General features: G+C 44.1%; 1 protein-coding gene across 3 annotated transcripts in view; it reads left to right on the top strand.

The window, feature by feature from the left end:
• CTPS2 (CTP synthase 2) overlaps positions 1-24,592 on the top strand; it is a 97,881-nt gene that overhangs the window by 25,451 nt on the left and 47,838 nt on the right. For all 3 annotated transcript variants that reach the window (XM_032330185.1, XM_032330183.1, XM_032330184.1), the window contains exons 6-13: positions 8-91; positions 1,420-1,500; positions 4,985-5,136; positions 8,596-8,728; positions 10,760-10,848; positions 11,658-11,752; positions 13,187-13,249; positions 13,355-13,398. In XM_032330185.1, coding sequence (XP_032186076.1) covers positions 8-91; positions 1,420-1,500; positions 4,985-5,136; positions 8,596-8,728; positions 10,760-10,848; positions 11,658-11,752; positions 13,187-13,249; positions 13,355-13,398 — 741 coding nt within the window. The remainder of the gene's footprint in view (positions 1-7; positions 92-1,419; positions 1,501-4,984; positions 5,137-8,595; positions 8,729-10,759; positions 10,849-11,657; positions 11,753-13,186; positions 13,250-13,354; positions 13,399-24,592) is intronic.

Here is a 24,592-nt window from a genome sequence, read left to right as displayed (position 1 = left end):
TTTTCAGCCCAGTGCTACCGGAGAACAAAAAACGAAGCCCACACAAAACAGTGTTCGTGCACTGAGGGGGTTGGGCCTGTCTCCTGATCTGGTGAGTTACTGAGAATGGATAAATTTCTTGGAATAGGACCTTCATTTCTTTCTTTTTCTTTTCTTTCTTTTTTTTTTTTTTAAGATTTTATTTATTTATTTGACAGAGCGAGATCCCAAGTAGGCAGAGAGGCAGGCAGAGAGAAAGGAAGGGAAGCAGGCTCCCCACTGAGCAGAGAGCCCGATGCAGGGCTCGATCCCAGGACCCTGGGATCATAACCTGAGCCAAAGGCAGAGGCTTTATTAACCCACTGAGCCACCCAGGCGTCCCTAGGACCTTCATTTCTTGATCTGTAACATCAGCTAAGTCCTTTTTATTTCTCAAGTGGTTCCTGTGACATTGAGCTCTTTGTATCTGGGCGCCAGGGAAGGCTTATTTCCAGACCTCAGCGGTCACTCCACACATTTCTAAATTGACAGTCTCTTCTCCTCCATGTCCCCCTGTGATTGGCCACATGGGCAGCTGGGCAAGTGCAATGTCCCATCATTTTTACAGTCCCTGGGTCCCTTAGTGTAAGGTGGGTCCTTGGGGATTTTCCTGACACCCACGAGGGTGGGCTGTCATTGCTCTTATTCGTAATACGGAATCCAGTTATGACCAACAGTCTAGATGAGAGGTTGGCAAATAAGGGCCTCCAGCCTGCTGCCTGTAAATACAGCTTCATTGGAATTTGGTACCACCTGTCTCTGACATTTGTCCACAGTACCTTTGTACTACAAGGATACAATTGAGTAATTGGGACAGTAGCTTCTTCTTCTTCTTCTTCTTTTTTTTTTTTTTTTAAAGATTTTATTTATTTATTTGACAGAGTTCACAAGTAGGCAGAGAGGCAGGCAGAGAGAGAGGGGGAAGCAGGCTCCCTGCTGAGCAGAGAGCCCGATGCGGGACTCAATCCCAGGACCCTGGGATCATGACCTGAGCCGAAGCCAGAGGCTTAACCCACAGAGCCACCCAGGCGCCCCGGGACGGTAGCTTCTTGACTTGCAAAAGCTACAGTGTTTACTGCCTGGCCCTTTAGAGAAAACGCTTGCCACGCCCCCCTCTAGCTCAGCTCCTGTAAAAGAGGCATTTGTGAGCCTTCACTCTTGTTTACGAGAGATGCCTTGACATTCTGAGCCCTTCCTGGTGGACTCGAGTTGATTACACTTGGTCACATTAGCGCTCAGGTGTTTCTAATAGTCCCATGGACTTGCCCAGAATGAACTGGTACGCACTCAGTCAAGTCTCCGGTTGTAAGAAGAAATTAACATAGCCTCCTCCCGCAAACGAACGGTGGCAGGAACAACCCGATTCCTGCTTGCTGACCTGTGCACACCCGACTTTGACAGATTGTCTGCCGAAGTTCAACGCCCATCGAGATGGCTGCGAAGGAAAAGATTTCTATGTTTTGTCACGTGAACCCCGAACAGGTGAGTGCTGCTCTTTGCCTTTTAATGACTTGCAGGTAGGCAGTTCTGCAGACGCGAATGTTTGGACTCTCTGGAATGACTGTCCTACTTTTCATGGCACTAATTAGGAAAGCCTTGGGAGAGTCATATCCAGCCAGCCCCAGCTTCCTTGTCCTTCAGTGAACAACCTGAGACTCCCAGTTTCCTTACCTAGATCATGATCTCTTTGCATCATCACTGCTTATGTTACAGGGACAAAGCCAGGAGGGCTTTCGAACCAGGGAGAGAAGCCCGTGAAGCCTGCTTGTTTTCTGTTTGTCTTGTGCTTCTAGGCCACTGCCTGCTTTCGCTCCAATTTCTCCTTTGCCCATGTTACAGCGTAACTTTGCCCAGACCGCACGTTACACGGACGTTCACACCGTCGCCGCTGAGTCCCTCAGTGGCCTCAGTTCTGTTCCTTGCTCTAGGAACCGTACTGTGATTTGGGCTCAAGTCCTCTGTCCTGCGAGACTTTCCACCTGGGTACTGGAGAGCTTTTTCTTTTTTCTTTCATTCTCTTATCTGTCTCTTGTTTGCAAGAAGGCTTCCGTGTAAGGGCTCAGGGTTGGCTATAGTTTAAAAGGTGGTATGAATGGCGCTCAGGAAAAGGGTGAGGTTTGGAGAGACTTTTGTTTTGTTTTAAATATTTTATTTATTTATTTGTCAGAGAGAGATCACAAGTAGGCAGAGAAGCAGGCAGAGAGAGAGGAGGAAGCAGGCTTCCTATTGAGCAGAGAGCCCGATGTGGGGCTCGATCCCAGGACTCTGGGATCATGACCTGAGCTGAAGGCAGAGGCTTTAAGCCACTGAGCCACCCAGGCACCCCTGGAGAGACTTTTGTTTTCTTCAGTTTAGCCCTGGGTTCTCTGAAGCCTAAAAATCATCGCCTCAGGTTTCTTTCTTTTCTTTTATTTTTTAAATCTTTCTTTTTTTTTAAGATTTTATTTTATTATTTTTTAAATTTGACAGGGAGAAAGAGAGATCACAAGTAGGCAGAGAGGCAGGCAGAGAGAGAGAGGGAAGAAGGCTCCCCAATGAGCAGAGAGCCCGATGTGGGGCTCGATCTCAGGACCTTGAGATCATGACCTGAGCCGAAGGCAGAGGCTTAACCCACTGAGCCACCCCGGCGCCCCTGGAGAGACTTTTGTTTTCTTCAGTTTAGCCCTGGTTTCTCTGAAGCCTAAAAATCATCGCCTCAGATTTCTATATCAGGATTTCTGGATCCAGGATACCAGGGTCACACAGCCTCCTGACTGATAAAGTTTTCAGAGTTGGGTTACTGAGAGCTCTGAGAAGGGAAGTGTGCAAATTTCTAACCCTACTGATCCTGTTTTTTCTTTTCTTTTAAGATTTTATTTATTTATTTGACAGAGAGTGAGACAGCGAGAGAGGGAACACAAGCAGGGTGAGTGGGAGAGGGAGAAGAAGCAGGCTTCCCACTGAGCAGGGAGCCCGATGTGGGGCTCGATCCCAGGAACCTGGGATCATGACCTAAGCCAAAGGCAGACGCTTAAAGACTGAGCCACCCAGGCGCCCCCAAAGCCTGTTTTCGATAGAACGATAGTTACGAAGAATTCTATCCCAGCAGCCCACAGGCTAGTTTATTAGCCATTTTTCAGCACATCTTTTTTTCTGATGTGAGTTAACGCTCCCATTTCTTGGTTCCTAGTGAACTGGCATTTAAAGATCTTCTTCTCTGGTTTCCTGTGGAAGGAATGGAGGGTCAGAGGCATCTCTCTGGATGTGGTCGTTACCATGACATTTGAAAAAAAATCTCTCTCTGGACCGGAGCATGAATGAGTAAAGAGTTCCACATGCCACGTCTTCCAGCATGGGAGTTTGGGCTGCCCAGAGATTTAGTTGTAATTAGTAGCGGAGCTGGAGCTTATGTCAGTGGCATCTTGGCACTTCGGATTGCTTCAGTGAATGCACAAGTGAGGCGCAGTGGTCCTAGGTATCAAGTTGGTGGCGTGCAAATAGCTTAGGAACTTTGGAGTGGATTTAGCTATAGCTTTGGGAAGAACTGAACACACAGAATGAGCAGAACATTTCTTGGCATTGATTGAGAATGTGGCAGATCCTTTTTTTTTTTTTTTTTTAAAGATTTTATTTATTTATTTGACAGAGAGAGATGACAAGCAGGCAGAGAGGCAGGCAGAGAGAGAGGAGGAAGCAGGCTCCCTGCTGAGCAGAGAGCCTGATTTGGGGCTCGATCCCAGGACCCTGGGATCATGACCTGAGCCGAAGACAGTGGCTTAACCCACTGATCCACCCAGGCGTCCCGAGAATGTGGCAGATCCTTAAATGCCTGCCAGTGGCCCCTTAGATATACTCGAGACAGCGGTGAGAGCTCGTTAGGGTAAGTGTGAAAAACAACCGTACCACCTTGGAAGGCGCCGTTCAAACAGGTGTACTAATTGCTTTGACTGGGTTCAGTGTGTGCTTGAAAATTTATCTAAGGGAAGAGAGTAGGCAGCAGTAGCAACAGCAACAAATGAACACACACGAGCCCCCACACACACGAACCACACACCCACACTGAGAAGACACAATGCACATATTCAATGTTACTGCTTTAGCTTGGACTTAGATGATGCCTTAGGCCATGTGTCTTAGGTATTGACCCATAAAGCATCCATGTGTCAATACTCATTCTCGGATACCGGCTGGGGTCCTGCAGTTCAGCTGTGACACTAACCACTTGGAGTGGGGTTCCGCATACTGAGGGCTGAGTTCTTTACAAGACGGCCCCCCACTTCAGTCACCAGCCACAAGTTTCCAGTGTCCCTGAGCCACCGACACTTCTGCCTGGCTGACTACAGATTTTGGGGCTTCCCATAACCCCCTCAGGTTCAATAATTCTCTAGAATGATTCATGGAACTCAGGAAAATGTTATACTTATTACCAGCAGTTTGATTATAGTGTGGAGGAACAGCCGGATAAAGAGATACACAGGGCAAAGCATGGGAGGATCCCAAGCTCAAGGTCAAACTCATTTTCCAGCCCCCTTATTATCCCTGGAGGTCAGGGGGCTGAAAGTTTCCAATCCTGCTTGGGTTTTCTCGTGACCACCTCCCATCCTGAAGCCATCTAGGGGCCACCAGGAGTCGCCTCATTGGCATAACAAAGATGCACCTGTCACTCAGGAATTTCCAAAGGGTTTTGAAGCTTTGTGCCAGGAATTGAGAACAAAGACCATATATGTATATATATATATATATATAGAATTGATTCTATCATGGCATCCATGTTTCCAGAATTGGAATAATGTGTTCAAAGTGTTTTATAATTAGATCAAAGTAAGCTTGTGTTAATTCTGCCTCTTGTTTGGATCACTGGGCTCTTGGTTTTCTTCAGTATAAATAAACTTACATGTCTCTTGATTTTTGGCTCATTCTTGAACTCCTTCTTGTGGCATATTTGAGGTGTTCCATTTAAATATGGTGTTTTATCATCATTAAACAGGTCATATGTATCCATGATGTTTCGTCCACATATCGAGTGCCTGTGCTTTTGGAGGAACAAGGCATTGTTAAATATTTTAAAGAGAGATTGGATCTGCCCATTGGTGATTCTGCAAGTCATTTGCTTTTCAAGTGGAGAAATATGGCTGACAGGTACGTGAAAGGAATTATTGATGTAATCTTTAATAATAATTCTTGGGTTTGGGGGTAGGATTGAGACATACCTTAAAGGATACCTATGTCACATTCAGCTTTCTGTATGTATATGTTTTGGTATGGATTTATCTAAAGCTTTAATACTTTGGTAGAGTGTTTTGCTGTATTCTTTGAAGATTTCTGGGGCTTTTGATTTTGTCCTACTTAAATGAAAGTGAATAGAAGGAATTTGGATTCTGGAATGATTTTTTTTTTCTTTCAAAATCTGGAAACTTTTTGATGGATTGATTGATTTCTCAGTTTCCAAACATTTTAAATGGGTTTAAATGTCACAGATTTTTTGGTTTGTTTTGCTTGTTTTTTTTTTTTTTAAGTTTGTTTATATATTTTTTAGTCGTATCTACACCCAATGTGGGGATCAGACTCAAGGACCCTGAAATCAAGAGTCACGAGGTCTTCCAGCTGAGCCAGCTAGGTGCCCCTGTTTTGCTTGTTTTTAAAGACTTGGCTAACATTTCCTAAAGTAAATCCCTTTTAAATGAGAGGTTTAGGCTCTGTCATTATTGCTCCATCCTGGAGTTATTAACTGGCAGCATTGTTATTAAAACCTCAGACAGGTTCTAGCTTTCAGACAACGATATTAATTTCAACAAGGCTTGTCTCATTGGAAGTTCATGTGGAAATTAAATCCCTGTCACCTATTTTCTTTGACTAAATGTAGACAAGGCATCACTCCATAAAGTCCTGGCTGCCTGGCTTTTTTGTGCTGCTTAGGTAGTGGACAGCAGTGACAAACGTCGGCTCTGGTGTTGCTAAGGAGTAGATCTTGAAAGTTCTCATCATAAGAAAAAATTGTAACTGTGTGGTGACGGATGTTAATTAGACTTATTGTGGTGATCGTTTCGTGATACATACAAACACTGAATCACTATGTTGTATCCCTGAACCGAATATAATGTTATTTGTCACTTGTATTTCAATTGGAAAAAAAAAGGTAAGCTCTGGCATCAGGCACTCTGGATTGAGATCCCAGCTTCTCCTCTCACTAGCTGTGTGCGTTTGGGTAGATTACTTAACCTCTCTGGCACCCATATATAACTAGTACCCACATTGTGATAATGATGAGAGAAAACACGTAAGACCTTAATCTCGCATTGGGCGCTGAGTATTGGTTACGGAGGTTGGTAACAATAATTAAAGTGGTTTGAAGGTGACGAAATCACTCACTTTGGTAGATGATCAGTAGATTGAAGTGTTCTTGCCCTGTCACTTACAAATTTAAAAAAGTGTCTTTGAATCTCTGGGACAAGGAAAATCAGGGCCAAAGTGCAGTTTCTGAACTTGAGTACTGTCTTGCACGATGATACAGTTAAACTCCAGCCCTCCAGAATGCTTAAGGAATTAGTAGCTTTGGGGGAATTTTCTGAGTAGCTTGGGGCTGATCCTCTTTAAGCATTAGAAATTTTAGTCTGTAACTCCTTTTATTGGAAATTGCTCTAAATTATACTCCGAGGTGCTGTGCTTTTAAAAGCCAGTGTCTGCTCTTCATGTCAGTTTCTTGGCTGCTGGAACAAGTGACTACCAACTGGGTGGCATAAACTATCAGTTGTGAAGTTCCGAAGTTCAAAACCAAGGCATCAGCAGGATTGGTTTCTTCCAGAGGCTCCAAGGGAGCCCACTTTCTGCCTCTGTCATTACGTGGCCTTCTCTGTGTCTCTCCACTTCTCTACTTCTCTCTCTCTCTCTCTCTCCGCCTACCCACCCCCCCCCCCCAACCTTGTATAAGGATGCTTGTCCAAACTTAATTGTATCTGCAAAGACCCTTCTTCCAGATATGGTCACATCCACAGGTTCTGGAGGACATAGGTTTTGGGGGCCACCATTCAGCTCACCACAGTCTTTAAGCAAAAGGAATATTGAGCATCGGTTTCTAGTGGTGTCGTGGGTTTATTGGTAATGATGGTAGGTACTGTCCCTTCAGTACAGCCTGTAGAGAGATACAAGGCAGCAAGCAGGGGTCAAAGGGGAGCCTTGTTCATGGAGATCCAGTGCTGTCCAGAGGCCAGGGGTCCCTGGTTGAATTGGATGGCAGAGCTCTTCTGGGACCCCAGACAAAGTGGAGACAGCTCACCTCCCCGGGGACCTGCGTGTGGAGCGGGCCTGCAAAGTGGGCCTGGAGTTAGGTCCAGGGCAGGTGAGAGCTTGGCTGGTCCGGACAGGCCACGTGAGCCTCACCTGCAGGCCCCGAGAGTGAAGACAGCACAAGGGGAGTGCGCTCAGGATACATAACCTTCCTGGATGGCAGCCCTTGCCCCTGGGCCATCCTCCCTTCTGTGGCGGCGTGAGAATAAGGGAGAAGGGCTCATTCCAGCAGATGTGCTCAAACGTGGTTGTGATCACCAGTTCCCCAGGCCCAAACCTGGCGTGGACAGCGCTTCCCTCTGACATTGCATTGGAATCTTGCCTTGATACCAACTTGCTTTGTCACCAGTGTCCTTTATGTAGGGATGAGGGGGAGCCTGTGCAGCCACGCAGTCTCCCGAGTGACGTAAAATTCGGTTTAGCAGTTTAACTTCTCTGAGGTTCTTTAGTCACCTTCCTCGGAAGTCACCTTTACTGTCAGTTTGAACTTCTTAGCCGCTTCTGCATTTTTCTCCTGTGAGCGAGGAATGTTCCCGCTCACGGCACCCTTTCTGTTCTAAGGTATTTGGGGAAGGGTTTGCTTCCAGGCCCTAAAACATCTTCAGCCCCAAGATGACGTTTCTACATACATAGGACCAGACCGGACAATTTTCATGTTCGTTGTACAGTGTTCCTAACAAAAGCAACAGTAAACATTGTGTCTTTAGTGGTAAAATGTGATTGAACATCTTAGGTGGAATGGAATTTTCTCATAAAAATGATGTAAATGGCTTGTAATATTTTAAATAGTTCTCTTAGTGCCATTCTTCAGACATGCCATGAATAACCTTCCTTTGTGGGCCTGCTGGAACTGTAACCGTTTTTAATGTAGACAGTTTGAATGCATTTTCTTATACAACGTCACCTTATAAAGTTAATATTGAAATGTTTCCTGTTGACATTCAGAATGCATTTTTCTTATACAGTGTCACCTTATCAATGAGTATAAGGACAGCTCATTTTTATGAGATGAGGAGAGCTTTTTTACTTTTAATGGTTTTAACTGTTTCTCTGATACAGTTTCCGTGGATTTATGTCTCTGCCTGCTTATGTAAGCCAACATTGGGGTTGCTTATGATTTTGCAATCTGTTGGCACTCAGATTTTCATTCAGCAGGGGTGGAGTGGAGTGGGGATTTGAGTCAAGTACATCAAGTTCGAGGCTCATCTGCCCTTCAGGTTTTAAGAGGTGCCTTGAGATAAGAACAGTGGCTGTCATTATATTTGTGATGTTATATTACATGCATATAACCCTTAAGCTGGTCTTTCATCTCAGGTATGAAAGGTTGCAGAAAACGTGCTCCATAGCCTTGGTTGGCAAATACACCAAACTCAGGGACTGCTACGCCTCCGTGTTCAAAGCCCTGGAACATTCAGCCTTGGCCATCAACCACAAATTGAACCTGATGGTGAGCCCTTGCTGGTCTTCCACATAGTTCAGTCATTCACTGTGGTATCTTGTGTTGTGTTGAAGGATCCCCAAGACTTCCGCCGGGATTGATGTCACCAGGACTCACAGTACTGAGTGTATAGCCCAACTTGTGGCTAAGATTTAATCCACTGAGAGGATACAGAGAGAAGTCAGCAAAGGGGAAAGGTGTATGCGAGGAATTCTGGGGAACTTCATATATATAGCTTGAGTCTACACTTTGTCTTTGTTACATACAGAAGTAGCGCATGTTCAGTGTAGGAAATTTAAACAAAGCATCATCTAAAATGCAGAAAGTGGGAGATCCCTCCTCCCTGAAACCCTGCTTCTCTGCTGTACCTGTTGTTCCCAGTTTGATGCATAGCTTTCTAGACATACGTATCTATGTTATATTTAATGATATTCCTTTTATCTTTTTTAAAGATTTAATTTATTTATTTGACAGACAGAGATCACAAGTAGGCAGAGAGGCAGGCAGAGAGAGAGAGAGGAAGGGAAGCAGGCTTCCCGCTGAGCAGAGAGATGCGGGGCTGGATCCCAGGACCCTGGGATCATGTTCTGAGCCGAAGGCTGAGGCTTAACCCACTGAGCCACCCAGGCGCCCCAAGCCTTACGATCTTGATTTAAGTGGTGAAGTATTTATATAATCCGCAAAAAGATACATACATGTATGCATCTAAGAAATTTAGTAACTTCCAACTTAGGACCGATCTGACTTTTCTCTCATGTTTCTAGCCTCCTCTTGTCCTAATCACTTTAAAAAAAAAAAAAAAGATTTATTTATTTATTTTTGAGAGGTAGAGAGCACAGGAGAAGGGGCAGAGGGAGAGAAAGAGGAAGAATCTCCAGCAGGCTCCGCGCTGAGCAGGGAGCTGGACGTGGTGCTGGATCTCATGACCCTGAGATCATGACTTGAGCCGAAATCAAAAGCCCGACGCGTAACTGACTGAGCCACCCAGGCACGTCCGTAATCGCTTCGGATCTGTGGCTTTCCAAGGAGCACTTCACTTCCTGTTCTTCCCGATCCTCCGAGTCCCCAAGCCCCTCGTAGGGAAAAGAAAAGAGCAGTAGAAAAATTGTTAGATTACCAATTTTATAAAGCCTTTACAAGGTTGTATGTTAATATGGTCAGATAGTCATTTTTACAGAATAAATACTAAAATAATATAGTTCTATAGGGACTGTTACCTACCTAGGAGTCGTCCTACATGAATTTTCCAGTTGACAGAATTAGTTGACATTCGCTTCTGCGAAGTCCTATTTGAGTTATGGTCTCGCCATATTGTTTTTAGAGCACTTCGCGTCTGCGCGAAAGACCACTTTTGCTTCCGTCGCCTGGCGTCCGGTAGCAGCTTCCGGCCTGCTGTGCTCTCTTCGCTCCATTTTTTCACCTCAAAGCGCTGTGATCCTTCTAAAATCTCTCTCTCTCTCTGTTCTCTCTGTTCCTTAAGACTTTCCAGTGGCTTCAAGGGCAAACTTCTCTCCCTGGGTGGAGTCTGTTTTGAGGGCCCCCGAGTGACCGCCCCATTGTCTGCTTCCTCTTTGCCTCCCTCCTCCCTGCGCGTCCCACACAGCTTCCTGCTGGCCTCGCGAAGCGCACACCCAGGCTCCCCCTCGAGGGCTGAGCTGCTCGGGCATCACCTCTCCAGAGGCCTCCCCCCACGGTGCTTCTTCCCATCTTCCCTGCAGTGTCTCCGTCTAGATTAAGTGTGGCTCCCACTTATTTCCACAGCGTTCTCTTTGCCCCTCGTGGCCACTGTCATGCTATGGTGTGCGTGCCTGGGTATTGGGTTCTGTAGTCTTCCTGGAAGACTGCACAAGCCCCAAGACGAGACTGTGCTTTTCTATCCTCAGTGACCGTTGTAGTGTTTGCAAGAGTTGGGTCATAGGGTTAGATGCCTCCAGTATTTTCGAGTATCTAATTTTTTTTTTAAGTATCTATTTTTCTTAAGTGTGTTTTTAATCTATTGGATATATATGTATGTATTTCTTTCTTTCTTTTTTTTTCTAGTACATAGATTCCATTGATCTAGAACAGACCACCGAAACTGAGGACCCTGTGAAATTCCATGAGGCTTGGCAGAAGCTATGCAAAGCTGAGTGAGTGCCAAGGACTGCCCATACCAGTTAGGAGAATGCCATTGTGCTTTTCCCATAACGATCTGATTGACCCCAATTCCTAATTTTTATGCATTTTTGAAAGGTAGTCTGTCATACTTGTGGTCATTAAGGGTGGTCACGCTGCATCGTCCCCTCATGTCCTTTGAAATGTGCCGCGTTCATGTTTTGTGGCATGTGCAGTCAAAGTGGGTTTTATTTTGGGGGACGATGGGGATCTGATATTAGGGAGAAAGGGGGTTGATTCTACTGAAAGATACAGAAATGGATCTTACATACGCACAGTTAAAGTACAAGGACGCAACTCTTCCTTCTTGGTTATATATTCTTTTTTACATCATTTGATTGTAGGTTTTATTTTATAAGTAATCGACAGAACTTTTGGGGGCAACACGGTATTGTGAGGGTAGAATGACTCTCCCAGTTAGTCCTTGAACTCTTGTCTTCTCCAATGAGTGTTTGCCTAAAAGGTCTCTGAAGTGTCTGTTAGCCAGGAGACTTTCATGTGCCACTATTTAATTAGCAATTGAAATTTTAGGCTGATTTTACCAGTTTAACTCTCTCTGATTATGTAAGAGATCTTAACCTTTTTTTTTTTTTTTGAGATTTTATTTATTTGAGAGAGAGAGAGAGAGCATGAGAGTAGAGAGTTCAGCAGGAGAAGCAGAGGGATCATGACCTGAGCTGAAGGCAGAGGCTTTAACCCACTGAGCCACCCAGTTACCCCTGAAAATCAGAGTTTTAAAAAGAAAAATAATGTCAAGCTCACCCTTGTGTTATGTTGATTGCAGTGGTGTTCTTGTGCCTGGAGGCTTCGGAATCCGAGGAACGTTGGGGAAACTCCAGGCCATTTCCTGGGCACGGGCAAAGAAGATCCCTTTCCTGGGTAAAACTCAAGATTATGCATCCTAACGATGACTTTTTTAGATTGTTGATATCTAGTAGTAGGGGTAACATTTCATAGAATGTGTTAACAGGAAAGGTGTGAACTCAGATTTGAATATTCAAGTGCCAAACAGTCTGCCATGGGGGCCAGCAAACTCTGTCCTGTTTTTGTAAATAAGATTTTACTAGAATAAAGCACACCAATGTGTTTACATATGGAATGTGGCTGCTTTTATGGTGCAGTGGCAGAGTTCAAGGCCTACAGCCTGCAAAGCATAAAATCTTTACTGTCTGGCCCTTTGTAGAAAAGGCTGTTGGCCTGGGAGAACTTAGCACTGTTCTGGTTGGGTAGCAAGAGGCTGAGAGAAGCTGCTGTGTATACCGTTTTCACCCAAATTCATCTTTTCACCACTTCCAGCTAGAAGAGACCATCCTACGTCACAGGAAGAGCTCTGCTAAAATTTGGTAGAGCCAAGTCTTTTTAATGTCTTTGTTCAAATTTTATTTATTTATTTTTTTAAAAGACTTTATTTAAAGAGCAGCAGGGGTAGTTAGATAGTTTGCAACTCTTGAGCTTTCTGTTTGACGCAGCGTCTCTTTATGTCTTAGCCATTTGGAACTTTCTGAACTTCCTCCCCCTTAAAGCACTCAGCAGTTTCGGGCCAAGTATACTGGTTGCCCTTCTCTGATGAGTCCCTTGCATACCTTAGATAAGTCTATAAAAACATCTGGAATGCTCCTTGGCGTTTGTTGAGTGGAGAGAATTGCTGGATGTGGAGATGGGTGAAGGGCCCATCGCTGTCGCAGCCGGCTGGGGGCTACGCACGTGTTTGTTTTCCTCCTCATCGGGCTGTCTGTTCCGTTCCGTCCCGCACCTGCCTTCCCTGCTCGCCAGCCTGCCCGAGCCCGCCGTGCAGATGCCGGCTTCCCCCAGCTGCTGCTGTTCCCGCAGGAACCGTATAGGCCTGTTCTGCGCCCCGCACCTGGCGCCCACTTCCCGCCCCTTAGATCCCAGCCCGCTGGCCAGCCTCAGGCTGCCCTCTGAGAAGAGGGAGTGTCAAGTCTCCCTCTTGAGCTGGGGTGTCGGTAGACCTCCTTGGGCGGAATCGGGTGCTCTGGGCCAGCCCCGCGTCCCTCTCACATGTCTCGAGTTAGAGGAAAATTTGGGAGGAGGCGGATTTGCCTTCGGGACCTTGCCCTGTCTTTTCTTGCCCCTTTCTGACCTCGAATTCCTTCTTCCTCAAGTCCGGGTGGCCTCCTGCCTCTGCCACACATGCTCTGAGTGCAGAGGGCACAGGAGCGAGCCCGGCAGGCAGTGTTGCTCTGTCCGAGCCTGCGTTCTAAGTGAAGGAGGTGAGCAGGAAAGGAAAGAACAGGAAATAGGAAGTAATACACAAGCTGCTCATTTGCTTTATGTATATGCTTTTTCAAATAGGAGTTTGCCTCGGCATGCAGCTAGCAGTGATAGAGTTTGCAAGAAACTGCCTGAACTTGAGAGGTAGGCCTGCTACTTGCTAGTAACCCTTTATTAAAAAAATTCTTATTACTTAACATATTTTTCAGCAATACTGGTGAATTATTGACCTCATTTCTTCATCTTTAGATGCTGATTCCACAGAATTTGAGCCAAATGCCCGTGTTCCTGTGGTAAGTGGCTTGTTCATCTTTCTGGGGTGGGTCATGGTCATTTTGTTTCTGGGTCTGGCCAAAACGCATAAAGGGATATTATTTTTATTATCATTATGTTGTCCTTACCACATCAGGATGTTTTAAGTTAGATATGATTTTATTATTATTATCACTACTGCTGCTATTATTTTTATATCAAATGGCTCTGCTCTCCATGGTCCCTCTTATCAGCTGTGCCTTGAAGAAACACAGTCCTGGACTGATTTCTTTTGGTGCTTCCCAGCTTTCACTGATTCTTTTTCCTATAAAATATTCAGTCCAAGTTTTTTGGCTAGGACTGAAGGCCACTGTGCTCTGTCACCTGCGGCTTTGCTACACTAGTCCTCCTCGTCCGTGGGGAAGACATGCCAAGACCCCCAGTGCATGCCTGAAACAGGATGGTACGCAACCCTAATATATACTCTATTTTTCCTCCCCCTCCACACCTATGGTAGAGCTTAATTCATAAATGAGGCACAATAAGATGAACAATAGCTAATAATAAAATAGGGCAGTTATAATTTTGTGCTGTAATAAAAGTTAGGAGAGTGTGGTCTCTCACCGTCTCTCAAAATGTCTTATTGTGCTGGGCTCCCCCTTCTTGTGCTGCTGTGGGCTGATCAAATGCCTGTGGCGCGACGAAGTGAGGGGACTAGCAGCTAGACTGACCCTCCGACAATACGAAGCCACGGATAATGGGGACTACTGGAATTCAAGTCGAGGTGTTCCTGTCCCTCCCATGCACGGGGTTTATGTTTGGACAGTCTGAACGGTGTTTTTCTTTTCTTTTCTTTTTTTAAATTTTATTTTATTTTATTTATTTATTTGACAGACAGAGATCACAAGTAGGCAGAGAGGCAGGCAGAGACAGAGGAGGAAGCAGGCTCCCCGCTGAGCACAGAGCCCGATGCGGGATTCCATCCCAGGACCCTGGGATCATGACTTGAGCTGAAGGCAGAGGCTTTAACCCACTGAGCCACCCAGGCGCCCCTGAACGGTGTTTTTCGATGTATCCTGATATTCCGTATACCTGAGCTGGTCCCATCCTTCGACCTTCCTTCCCCTGGAATCTCAATAAAACCAGTGAAGAATTTAATTTAAAAAGTCAACCAGACCCGATGACGGACAACTTCCTATTCATCCTGGGAAGCCTATCCTGACCTCTGGTCTTTCCTTGCCTCTGCCTTCTGTGCCTCATGCCCATCTCTGTCAGACTGCACACCTCACCACTGTGATTGCTTTTTTAAAAGTTTATTTATTATTTATTTTGAGTAATGCCTACAACCAACGTGGGGCTCAAACTCATGACCTCAAGATTAAGAGTTGCATGCTCTTCCTGCCGAGCCAGATGTGTCCTGTGATCACTTTTTTTTTTTTTAAAGATTTTATTTATTTGAGAGAGGGAGCGAGCGAGAGAGAGAGAACATGTGCGTGTGTGAGCATGAGCTGAGGGAGAGGGAGACGGAAAAGCAGACTCCCTGCTGAGCAGGGAGCCCGATATGGGGCACGATCCGGGACCCTGAGATCATGACCTGAGCCAAAGGCAGTTGCTTAACCCAGCGAGCCACCCAGGTGCCCCCCCAACCCCATGATCACTTTTTTTTAAACATTGTTATTTTGAGAGATAATTACAACGGCCTTGAGCATATTGACAGATGTGTGCAACCATCACCATAATCCATTTTGGACCATTCTCATTACCTCAAAAGAAATGTCACACCCCTTAGCTGATATCCCCAACCTACTGTCACCCCCAGCTTGAGATAGCCATTAATCTGTTTTGGGTCTCTATGGATTTGCCTGTTCTGGGCATTTCATGTCTATGTGGCCTTCTGTGACGGACTCCTCTCGCTTAATATAATGTTGTCAGGGTCTGTCTGTGTTTCAGTGTCTATCCATACCTTGTTTCTTTTTATTGCTGAATAATGTTCCATTAGATGAACACAACACATTTTAGCAATCCATCCATCCATTGATGACATTTGGGTTATTTCTACTTTTTGACTACTAGGAATAATGCTGCTGTGACCATTGGTATACAGGTTGTGGTGCAGACATGTTTTCATTTCATCTATTACACCTAGGAGTGAAATTGTAAGTCATATGGTGACAGTATATTTAGACTCGTGAGGAACTGTCCCAATATAACACCTTTTCTTCCTGCCAGCCCTGTATGAGGGTCCCGGTTTCTTCACCTTCCTCACACTTGTTACTGTCTCTCTCTCTTTTGTTAAGATTTTGTTTTTAAGTAATCTCTACATTCCACATGGGGCTCGAACTTAGAACCCCTGGATTAATAGTTGTGTGCTCTACCGACCAAGCCAGCCGGATGCCCCATGATTATCTGTCTTTTGATTCTAGCCATCCCAGTTGGGCGTGAAGTTGTATCTCCTTGTGGCTTTGATTTGCATTTCCACGAGGCCTGAGGATACGGAGGATCCTTGCACTTGCTTATTGGCCTCTTGTATATCATCTTTCGGGAAATGTCTACTCAGGTCCTTGGCCTGTTTTTAACCTGGGTTATTTGTCTTTGTATTATTAGGCTGTAAGAGTTATTTATGTATTCTAAATACAGGTCCCTCATTAGATACACAGTTTACACTATTGGCATTTTGGGCTGGATTATTCTTTGTGGTGGGGGCTATCTTGTGCCCTGTAGAATATTCAGGAACATCCTTGGCCTTTACCCACTAGATGTCAGTAGTACACTCCTCCCAACCCCCAATTGTGATGCTTAAAAATTCCAGCCAAGGGGCACCTGGGTGGCTCAGTGGGTTAAAGTCTCTGCCTTCAGCTCAGGTCATGATCCCAGGGTCTTGGGATCGAGCCCCGCATCGGGCTCTCTGCTCAGCGGGGAGCCTGCTTCCTCCTCTCTCTGTGCCTACTTGTGATCTCTGTCAAATAAATAAATAAAATCTTTAAAAAAAAAAAAATTCCAGCCAAACATCCTCTGGGGGCACGGGCAAAATAGCCCCCACCCAGAACCACTGATTTTTAGAAATCCACTTCCGTTCCTCTCTTCTCCATCCGATTCCCTCCCTTCCTTTATGGTAGTCATTAATTCTATTTTTTGGTAGGTTTTCTTTCTTCCTTCCTTCCTTCCTTCCTTCCTTCCTTTTTTTTTTTTTTTTAAATTTGTTATCTTTCCATTTAAAAAACATAAATAAATCAATATGTCTACTCGTAACCCCCTCTCCTTCTTAGATAAATGATAGCATGCTCTACACACTTTTTTCTGTCTTGCTTTTTTAACTTAACATTATATGCTGGAGATACGCCATGGAGGGATATAGAGATATTCTTCACTCTCTTTATAGCTTGCAATTCAGACCATAATGAACCATAACTTCCCAGCCAGATGGTACGTTTAAGTCCTATGCTCAGAAGACCTAATACCAGTGAAGAGTTCCTTATGAAGCTTTATTATAAACATATTTCCTGACTAATGGCTGAAATGGCTGTGCAGGCAAATCATCGGTTTTCTTTCCTAAGATAATACTTTGGGATAGGAAGTGATTTTCTTTTGGGGAGGAGCATGTGTGCTAGGAAGGGGTTTGACCAGTAGGTGCCACTGTTAGATAGCTTTGGCAAGGTTAATTCTTTGCGGACTAGTCTTTGCATTGTGTGTGTGTGTGTGTGTGTGTGTGTGTGTGTGTGTGACGGATTGTGTTTTCTTTTTAACAAATACATTGGCTAGCGTGCTTGAGACACTGTGCCCCTTGCCTTTTGTGCAGATCACTCTCTGTCAGTACGCAGGCACCTTCCACCTGCTTCTCTGCTGTATGCACCATTTACTTAACCAGTCTCATACTGATGAATATTTAGGTCGTGTCCATTACTTGGCCACTGTAAATCATGTTGCAAATTAGTATCCGTGTACATATGTCCTTTCGGCCTGCGCGTGCACATTTCTATGGGATGTGTTCCTAGAAGGGGAATTACTAAGTCTGGGAATCTGTGCATTTTGCATTTTGATAGCTTCTATACTCATAAGTGAGATGGGAACAATAAAACCTAATTGCTACTGAATATCTTTATGGCCTGCGATCAGTTTGTTGGAGAAAAATGGCCTTAAGAGGCAGCATTTGTGCTGATGGTGAGAAGTCCTATTAAGAAGAAAGGCTAAGGGAATAGAATCATCAGGCAGCAGATACCAGGAAGCCTGGGGAAATCACTTAAACTTGAGCAAATAACAATGACTTACAGTGGGTGATGGTCATTCTGGCCCTTCCAGCTAAAAAAGTAAATAATTTGGAAACTAGGAGACTCCTTTAGGGTATATTTGCTGCTACAATCTGTTTCATAGGTGTGGAGAAGAAAAAATGATTTTTCCTCCTCCCTTCTAGGTTCTTGGCTGAGACCCCTCTGTCATAAAAGACTAACAGGAACAAAAACAAAAGAAGGCTTAATAACCTATGTACCTCCTGTATACATGGGAGAAACCCAGGAAAACTGAGTGACTCCCCCAAGTGGCTCAAGCCACCATGTTAAACAACCTCTCCAGATAAAAACAAACGTTGATGTTGGGAGTGGGGAGCCAGTAAGGGGGTGGGGGGTGAGGAGTTCCCCGGCAGAACAGGGGAAACAAGGGTCTGATTGTGATGCAGATTGAAAGCCTTGCTTTTAACATTCATTTGACTTTCTAGAGATTTAGTCATCCTCTTCCTGGTACTCAGTGGGAGACACCCTTACAGATGGAGATTTCCCTTATACATGTAAATATCTCTTCCAGCGGTAGAAGGGAGGGGGGGAGAATCTAAGAGGCGGTATCCCTTATGCACAGAAAAGGAGAAATACATTTTTCTCTAAGAGCAGAGGGAGACTCCAGACTACCAGGAAGAGAGTGAATAAAATTTATTTTATTGTGTTATTTCTCTGCTTAATCCACAAGCTGAAACAGAAGGCTCTGGGAATTTGCTGAATATTTAGGGTTCTACAGCAAGTCTGATTTTTTGGCTTGCTTCAAAGTAGGGTTACCCGCTTTCTGGACAAGGCTTACCAAGAACACAGCTGTGGGTGACTTGCATTCTGACTCTGTGTCAGTCATGTGGCGGCTGCTGACACCTTTGACCTTGAATTTGGCTTCAGATTTCTCTAGTTCATGTGGAGGATAGTTCACGGCATTGTGTACTTTATATTTAGAATATTTGGGGGTTTGGACACATATACAGGAAGGATGATCTCAATCCAGTATTTAGGTATGTGGCTATGCTTAATGTTTAGCAGTTCTTTTCTCTTTATTGAAAATAGTAACTAAAAATCCCCTGAATTTCCATAAGATGCAACACTCAGAAAACAAAATCCGTGTCCTGCCTTTATCACATCAGTACATACATGTATACTTGGATAAAGGTATTGGTAAGGAAAAGTGAGGAATTTGAAGCATTTTAAGCAGATGCCAGTGGACATTTGAGATTGCGTTATTTGGTACTATTTCAATTTTATTTATTGTAGATATAACTTCTTTTATCCCTTTTTGATGCAGGGATTTTCAAAGTTGAAATTAATTTCACATTTGACAGTGGATTTGTGGCATAGTTACATCTAATTAAAAGTCGATTCAGGTGAAGGGTAATTTCTGTTATACATTAAGCATAATTAATGTATGACATTTTCTAGCTCTAGATGAAGCTGTTTGAAACATTTTCTCTTCCATGTTATTTTTCAACAACTTTGTATGGAAAGCAAATTACGAGGCATTAAAACAAACCCAGACAGCCACTCAGAGTAACCTTTCAGGTGACTTTTTGTTACTTTGAAGACTGCTTTGCATTTAGAACATTGAGTGAGCATCTCCTAACTAACAAAACAGTCTTTTAAAAAAGTTTTTCAAAGATTTTATTCATTTATTTGACAGAGAGAGAGAGAGAGAGAGAGGAATAGAGCGAATACAAGCAGGGGGAGTGGGAGAGGGAGGAGCAGGCTTCCCACCTCGCGGGGAGGGCTCCATCCCAGGACCCTGGGATCATGACCTGAGCCAAAGGCAGATGCTTAATGACTGAGCCACCCAGGCATTCCACGAAACCATCTTATAGAAATCCTTTGGAGCTTTGTTTGGGCTAAAGAACTTTTCTTCCCATCAAAGTGGTTGTCAAGAAGATTGCTGTACTATGGCTAAAATAGCCTTTTATGGACCAGTTTCGGAGCCTAATAGTTATTTAATCCTGTCTCTATGGGGGCAGTAGGTACAGAGTTGGTATTAGACTGTTAGCCATAGAAACTACTTTCTATGTGAAGAAAGAACAACTCTACAGGCATGATGGCTGCCTTCTAATGGCTAGGGCATCTTCTCCACCCCCTCCCCCGCCTTATGCTTGCCTACTCTTTGGAAAGAGATGGCGTTTGCTGTGCTTGGAATGAGTCCCCATTAGTGAATCACAAGGGTAGTCTGTAATTTTAACAGTAAGTGACTAAATGAGTACTTCAAAGCTAATGTATTTGACGGCTTTTGTTCCTTGAGCTCAAAGGGAGATGCCTTAGGAATAGGTATTTCAACTACTTGAAAGATTTTTCTGCAGTAAAAATAACTGGATGCTAGTGGAAAGAGACTATTAAAAAGAAAAAAAGTCACTGTACATTTAGAGCTCGTCCACTTAAGTGCAGTTCCAAATATAATGTATTCGGAACTGCTGTCACAGCCCCGCTTGCAGTTTAGTTGGGGATTCGAACCATGCACCAGTGAAACGTATGACTACATCTATGGGCAGCACGGGCGTTGTGGCCACATTAATGCTAGCAGTGTCGTCCACTAGGACTTTCTGCTGTGCTAGAATGCTCTGTATCTGTGCCATCCAATATGATAGGCGCAAGTCACGTGGGGGCTGTGGAGTGGTTGAAATGTTACTAGGGCGGCCAAGGGACTGAACTTGAAATTTTACTTCATTTTAATTGATTTAAATGTCCATAACCGCCACGGTATTGCCCAGCACAGGTAGACCCTTAGATACTTAAGAATCCAGAATCTGGAAAAGAATACTGTGGGTTAGAGTAAGAAGGGAAGGTCGGCAAAGGCTCGGAGACTTCACAGAGAGGAGAGGAGGCATTGGCTGGGTTGGGATGTCCACGATTTGCTCCTAAAATACCGAGGGGCTTGACTGAAGCAGGCGGCTCCCGTAGGGAAGTGGAGGGAATTAAGGGAGGCTGGTACGGATTTGTGGGGGTCCTTGAGTATCAGTGGCAAAATTAATCCTGAAGGCCCTAGGGAACCAATGAGATAATACCCTCAACTGTGACATATTATGCAAACACCATACTCATTGCTGAACACTTCTGAATAGAATGAGTGCTTTAGGCAGATTCAGCGGACATGGGATCGAGAGACATGAGAGGGAAGAGAAGACTCTGGGCACAGCACTAGGTTGAGTCTTAAGGCAGCCTCAGTCTGCGATCTCAGGAGCTGGGTCGGAGCAGAAGTTAAGAGTAGAAAGATCTGGGGACGTGGGGTGGCTCAGTGGGTTAAAGCCTCTGCCTTTGGCTCAGGTCATGATCTCAGGGTCCTGGGATCAAGCCCCATATCAGCAGGGAGCCTGCTTCCCTTCCTCTCTCTGTGCCCGCCTCTCTGTCTACTTGTGATCTGTCTGTCAAATAAATAAGTAAAATCTTAAAAAAAAAAAAGAAAAAGAAAAAGAGAGAGAGTAGAAAAATCTGCCTGGCAGAGCAGCTCTATGGAATGAATCAACAAGATTTAGTGACTAGATAGTCAAGAATCATTCATTCAGCAAATAGGGCTGGTACTGTTGATTCAAGTGGAAATTCAGGCAAATCTTGCTGGATGTGGGAGACGAGATGAAGGTTGGAAAGTTGGCCAAGAACGCCAACGAAGTTGACATGTACATACTATACCCACATTACATACATCTCTCCATACATTTTCACCTTTCCTTAAGGTCCTCACATGATAATTTGTCCAAGTCAGTAAATCTTAACCCAGGCGGAGAAGGTATCTCTCCCACGCGTGTCCTCTGCATTGCCACCATTTCTTTGAGGCCTTCACACTTTGCCTCACTTGCCCCGGAGGCCTCCTGCCTAGCCCTAGCCTCCACTCTGTGACCACTCCCCACACCTTACGGCCTCTGTATTGGTGCCACCTCAACTTCCTGAAGCACAGTCACATCACTTTATGACTCCTACACCTTTCTACTCCCTTTTTGACCTTGGTTTATCATGGCAACCAAGGACTTTCATGATCGGAAGCCAGTGTGCCTTCTATAGTCCCTGTAGCTGGCTTTCCACCCACACCGTAGTACGTGTATTTCTGCACTGCCTTGTACTTACACATATATTTACTCGGGGTGTTTTTTCTCTCTCTCTTTTTAAAAAAAGATATTTATTTGAGTACTCTTTATACCCAACACGGGGCTTAAACTCATGACCCAGAAATCAAGAGTCACATGTTCTTCGGACTGAGCCAGCCAGGTGCCCTGTGTTTTCTCTCTCTCTTATATAGCTCAGTGCTGCTCATTCCCTGCAGGTTCCCCTCAAGGCTCTTCGTACTAATCCCAGTGGGAAATACTACTTTCACAATTAAGCCTTTTCCTGACCTGATCCCAGACTTGCCGACTTAGGATCTCAGAGGCCTAGTAACTTCTGTCTTTTATGGTATCTTGTGTAATGTCTTGCCCATAGTAGTTGCTTCATACATGGTGCAGTTGAAAGAGATAACACATATTTATACTTTGAGGGGCCAACCGAATGCCAGAATCTAGGCTAAAATGGAAAGCTAGCATGACCTCGATATTAGAATTCTGCAAACATCAGCAAACAAAAGATAAAACCCAAAACTATAGATTAATGTTGGTTATTGATAAAGATGTAAAAATCTTAAATTTTTAAAAAAGATTTCATTTGCTTACTTAACAGAGAGGGAGAGAGAAAGCACAAGCAGGGGTGGACCAGCAGGCAGAGAGAGGAGGAAGCAGGCTCCCCACTGAGCAGAGAGCCCAATGCAGGGCTTGATCCCAGGACCCTGGGATCACGACCTGAGTCAAAGGCAGATGCTTAACCGACTGAGCCACCCAGGCACCCCAAAGGTGTAAAAATCTTAAATAAAATATTAGAGTGCCTAATTTAATAGCATTAAAGAATACTAAATCATGACTGGATAGTGTGTTTGTCCTGGCGATTGAATCAATTGGCACATTATATTGATCAGACAAAAGAAAGAACCCCCATATCACCACAGATGCTCAGTGGCAATCTACAGAACCTAAACCCTCCTCAGTCTCGTAACAAACTAGGAAGAGAAAGGGAATTCTTTTTTTTTTTTTTTTTTAAGATTTGCATTTATGTTTTGGATAGTCCTTGACTTTTAGTTAAAAAGGATTTCTAGTTACTAAATAATTTTGGCAGATTTCTTGTTCTTTAGAGAGATTATAGAATGATGTTCATGAACTTATTAAACTGAGGTGGATATGAGAGACTAGAAGAAATACTTTGGAATCAGAACCGGTATCTAAACCTGAGCTCCTCAATTACTAGCTATGTTGAAATCCTAAAATATTAATATTAAAAATATGTAATAATTTCAATATTTATGTAAAACAATTTTTTGAAAGGGGAAATTTAAAAATTTTCTTTTCAGTTAAGGTACAATTTTAATTAGCTCGCTACCCATTCTTGCCCTAATTATTTAACTATATTTGTTCTCTACTGTTGAAAAAAATAAAACCTGCTACCTTTTTTACAACTTAAAAAAAAAAAAAAAAAGATTTGTATTTACGCATTTGAGAGAGAAAGAGCATGAATGGGAGAAGGACCAGAGAGAGAGGGACAATTAGACTCTGCTGAGCATAGAGCTCAATGTGGGGTTCTATCTCATGACCCTGAGATCATGACCTGAGCGGAAAACAAGAATTAGATGCTTAACCCGTGAGCCACCCGGGAGCCTGGAGATAGGGACTTTTAAAAAGATTTTATTTATTCATGAGAGAGAGGCAGAGGCAGAGGGAGAAGCAGGGAGCCTGAGGCAGGACTCGATCCCAGAACCCTGGGATCATAACCAGGGCTGAAGGCAAATGCTTAACGATTGAGCCACTCAGGCACCCCAGAAGGGGACGACGACTTCTTCTTCTTCGTCGTCTTCTTCTTCTTTCTTCTTTCTTCTTCTTCTTCTTTTTCTTCTTTATTTATTTACTTGACAGAGAGAGAGAGATCACAAGTAGTCAGAGAGGCAGGCAGAGAGAGGGGGAAGCAAGCTCCATGCTGAGCAGAGAGCCCGATGCCCGCTCCCTGAGATCATGACCTGAGCTGAAGGCAGAGGCTTAACCCACTGAGCCATCTAGGCGCCCCTAGAAGGGGACTTCTTCTTTTTTTTTTTTTTTAAAGATTTTATTTATTTATTTGAAAGATGGAGATCACAAGTAGGCAGAGAGACAGGCAGAGAGAGAGGAGGAAGCAGGCTCCCTGCTGAGCAGAGACACCCCTCCCCCCCCATGCGGGACTCTATCGCAGGACGCTGGGATCATGACCTGAGCCAAAGGCAGAGGCTTCAGCCCACTGAGCCACCCAGGCGCCCCTAGAAGGGGACTTCTTAAGCATGAGAAAGATTACCTTTTATAAACCAATATCAGACAGTAAACTCAATGGGGAAATAGTGGGGAATTCCTATTAAAATTAGAAATAAATAAAAGATGTACACTATTGTGACCAATAAAGTTGTTAAAATGAGACCAACTAATGCTGTCTGGAGAGTGCAGATGGCCTTCTCCTGCTGTTTGTAGATTTTTGAATCAATGTGATCTTTCAGAGAATCAATAAGGTGGTCTCTTTCACAAACCATAAAAATACTCATACCCTCTGACCCAGACTTTTACTTCTCAGAAATTCTCCCAAGGAAATGTGCTATATTGACAGAGATATGAACAGGTACTTATTATACCATTATTTAGAAGAATCAGAAATGGCAACAATCGAAATGTCCTGCAATGGGGAAATAGTTAAGACTGTTATGGGGTATCCCTGCAGTGGAGTATAATTAGCCATTAGAAATGTTTAAGGCTTTTGATGCACTGAGAATGCTCTTGTATCAAATTAGTATGATACAGAGTGCATTTAAACATTTCCATGCTGTGTATAAAAATTTCCTTCGTTTTTTGGTGGTACTGTTAGAATTTTTTGTTTTTGTTTTTGTTTTGTTAAATTCCTCTCCAACACTCCTACTCCCTCCTTCCCCCAA

Source organism: Mustela erminea, chromosome X (assembly GCF_009829155.1).
Source record: "Mustela erminea isolate mMusErm1 chromosome X, mMusErm1.Pri, whole genome shotgun sequence".
Classification (NCBI taxonomy): domain Eukaryota; kingdom Metazoa; phylum Chordata; class Mammalia; order Carnivora; family Mustelidae; genus Mustela; species Mustela erminea.
Note: the sequence above shows the minus strand (reverse complement) of the source record. Positions and strands in the feature narration are given on the sequence as shown.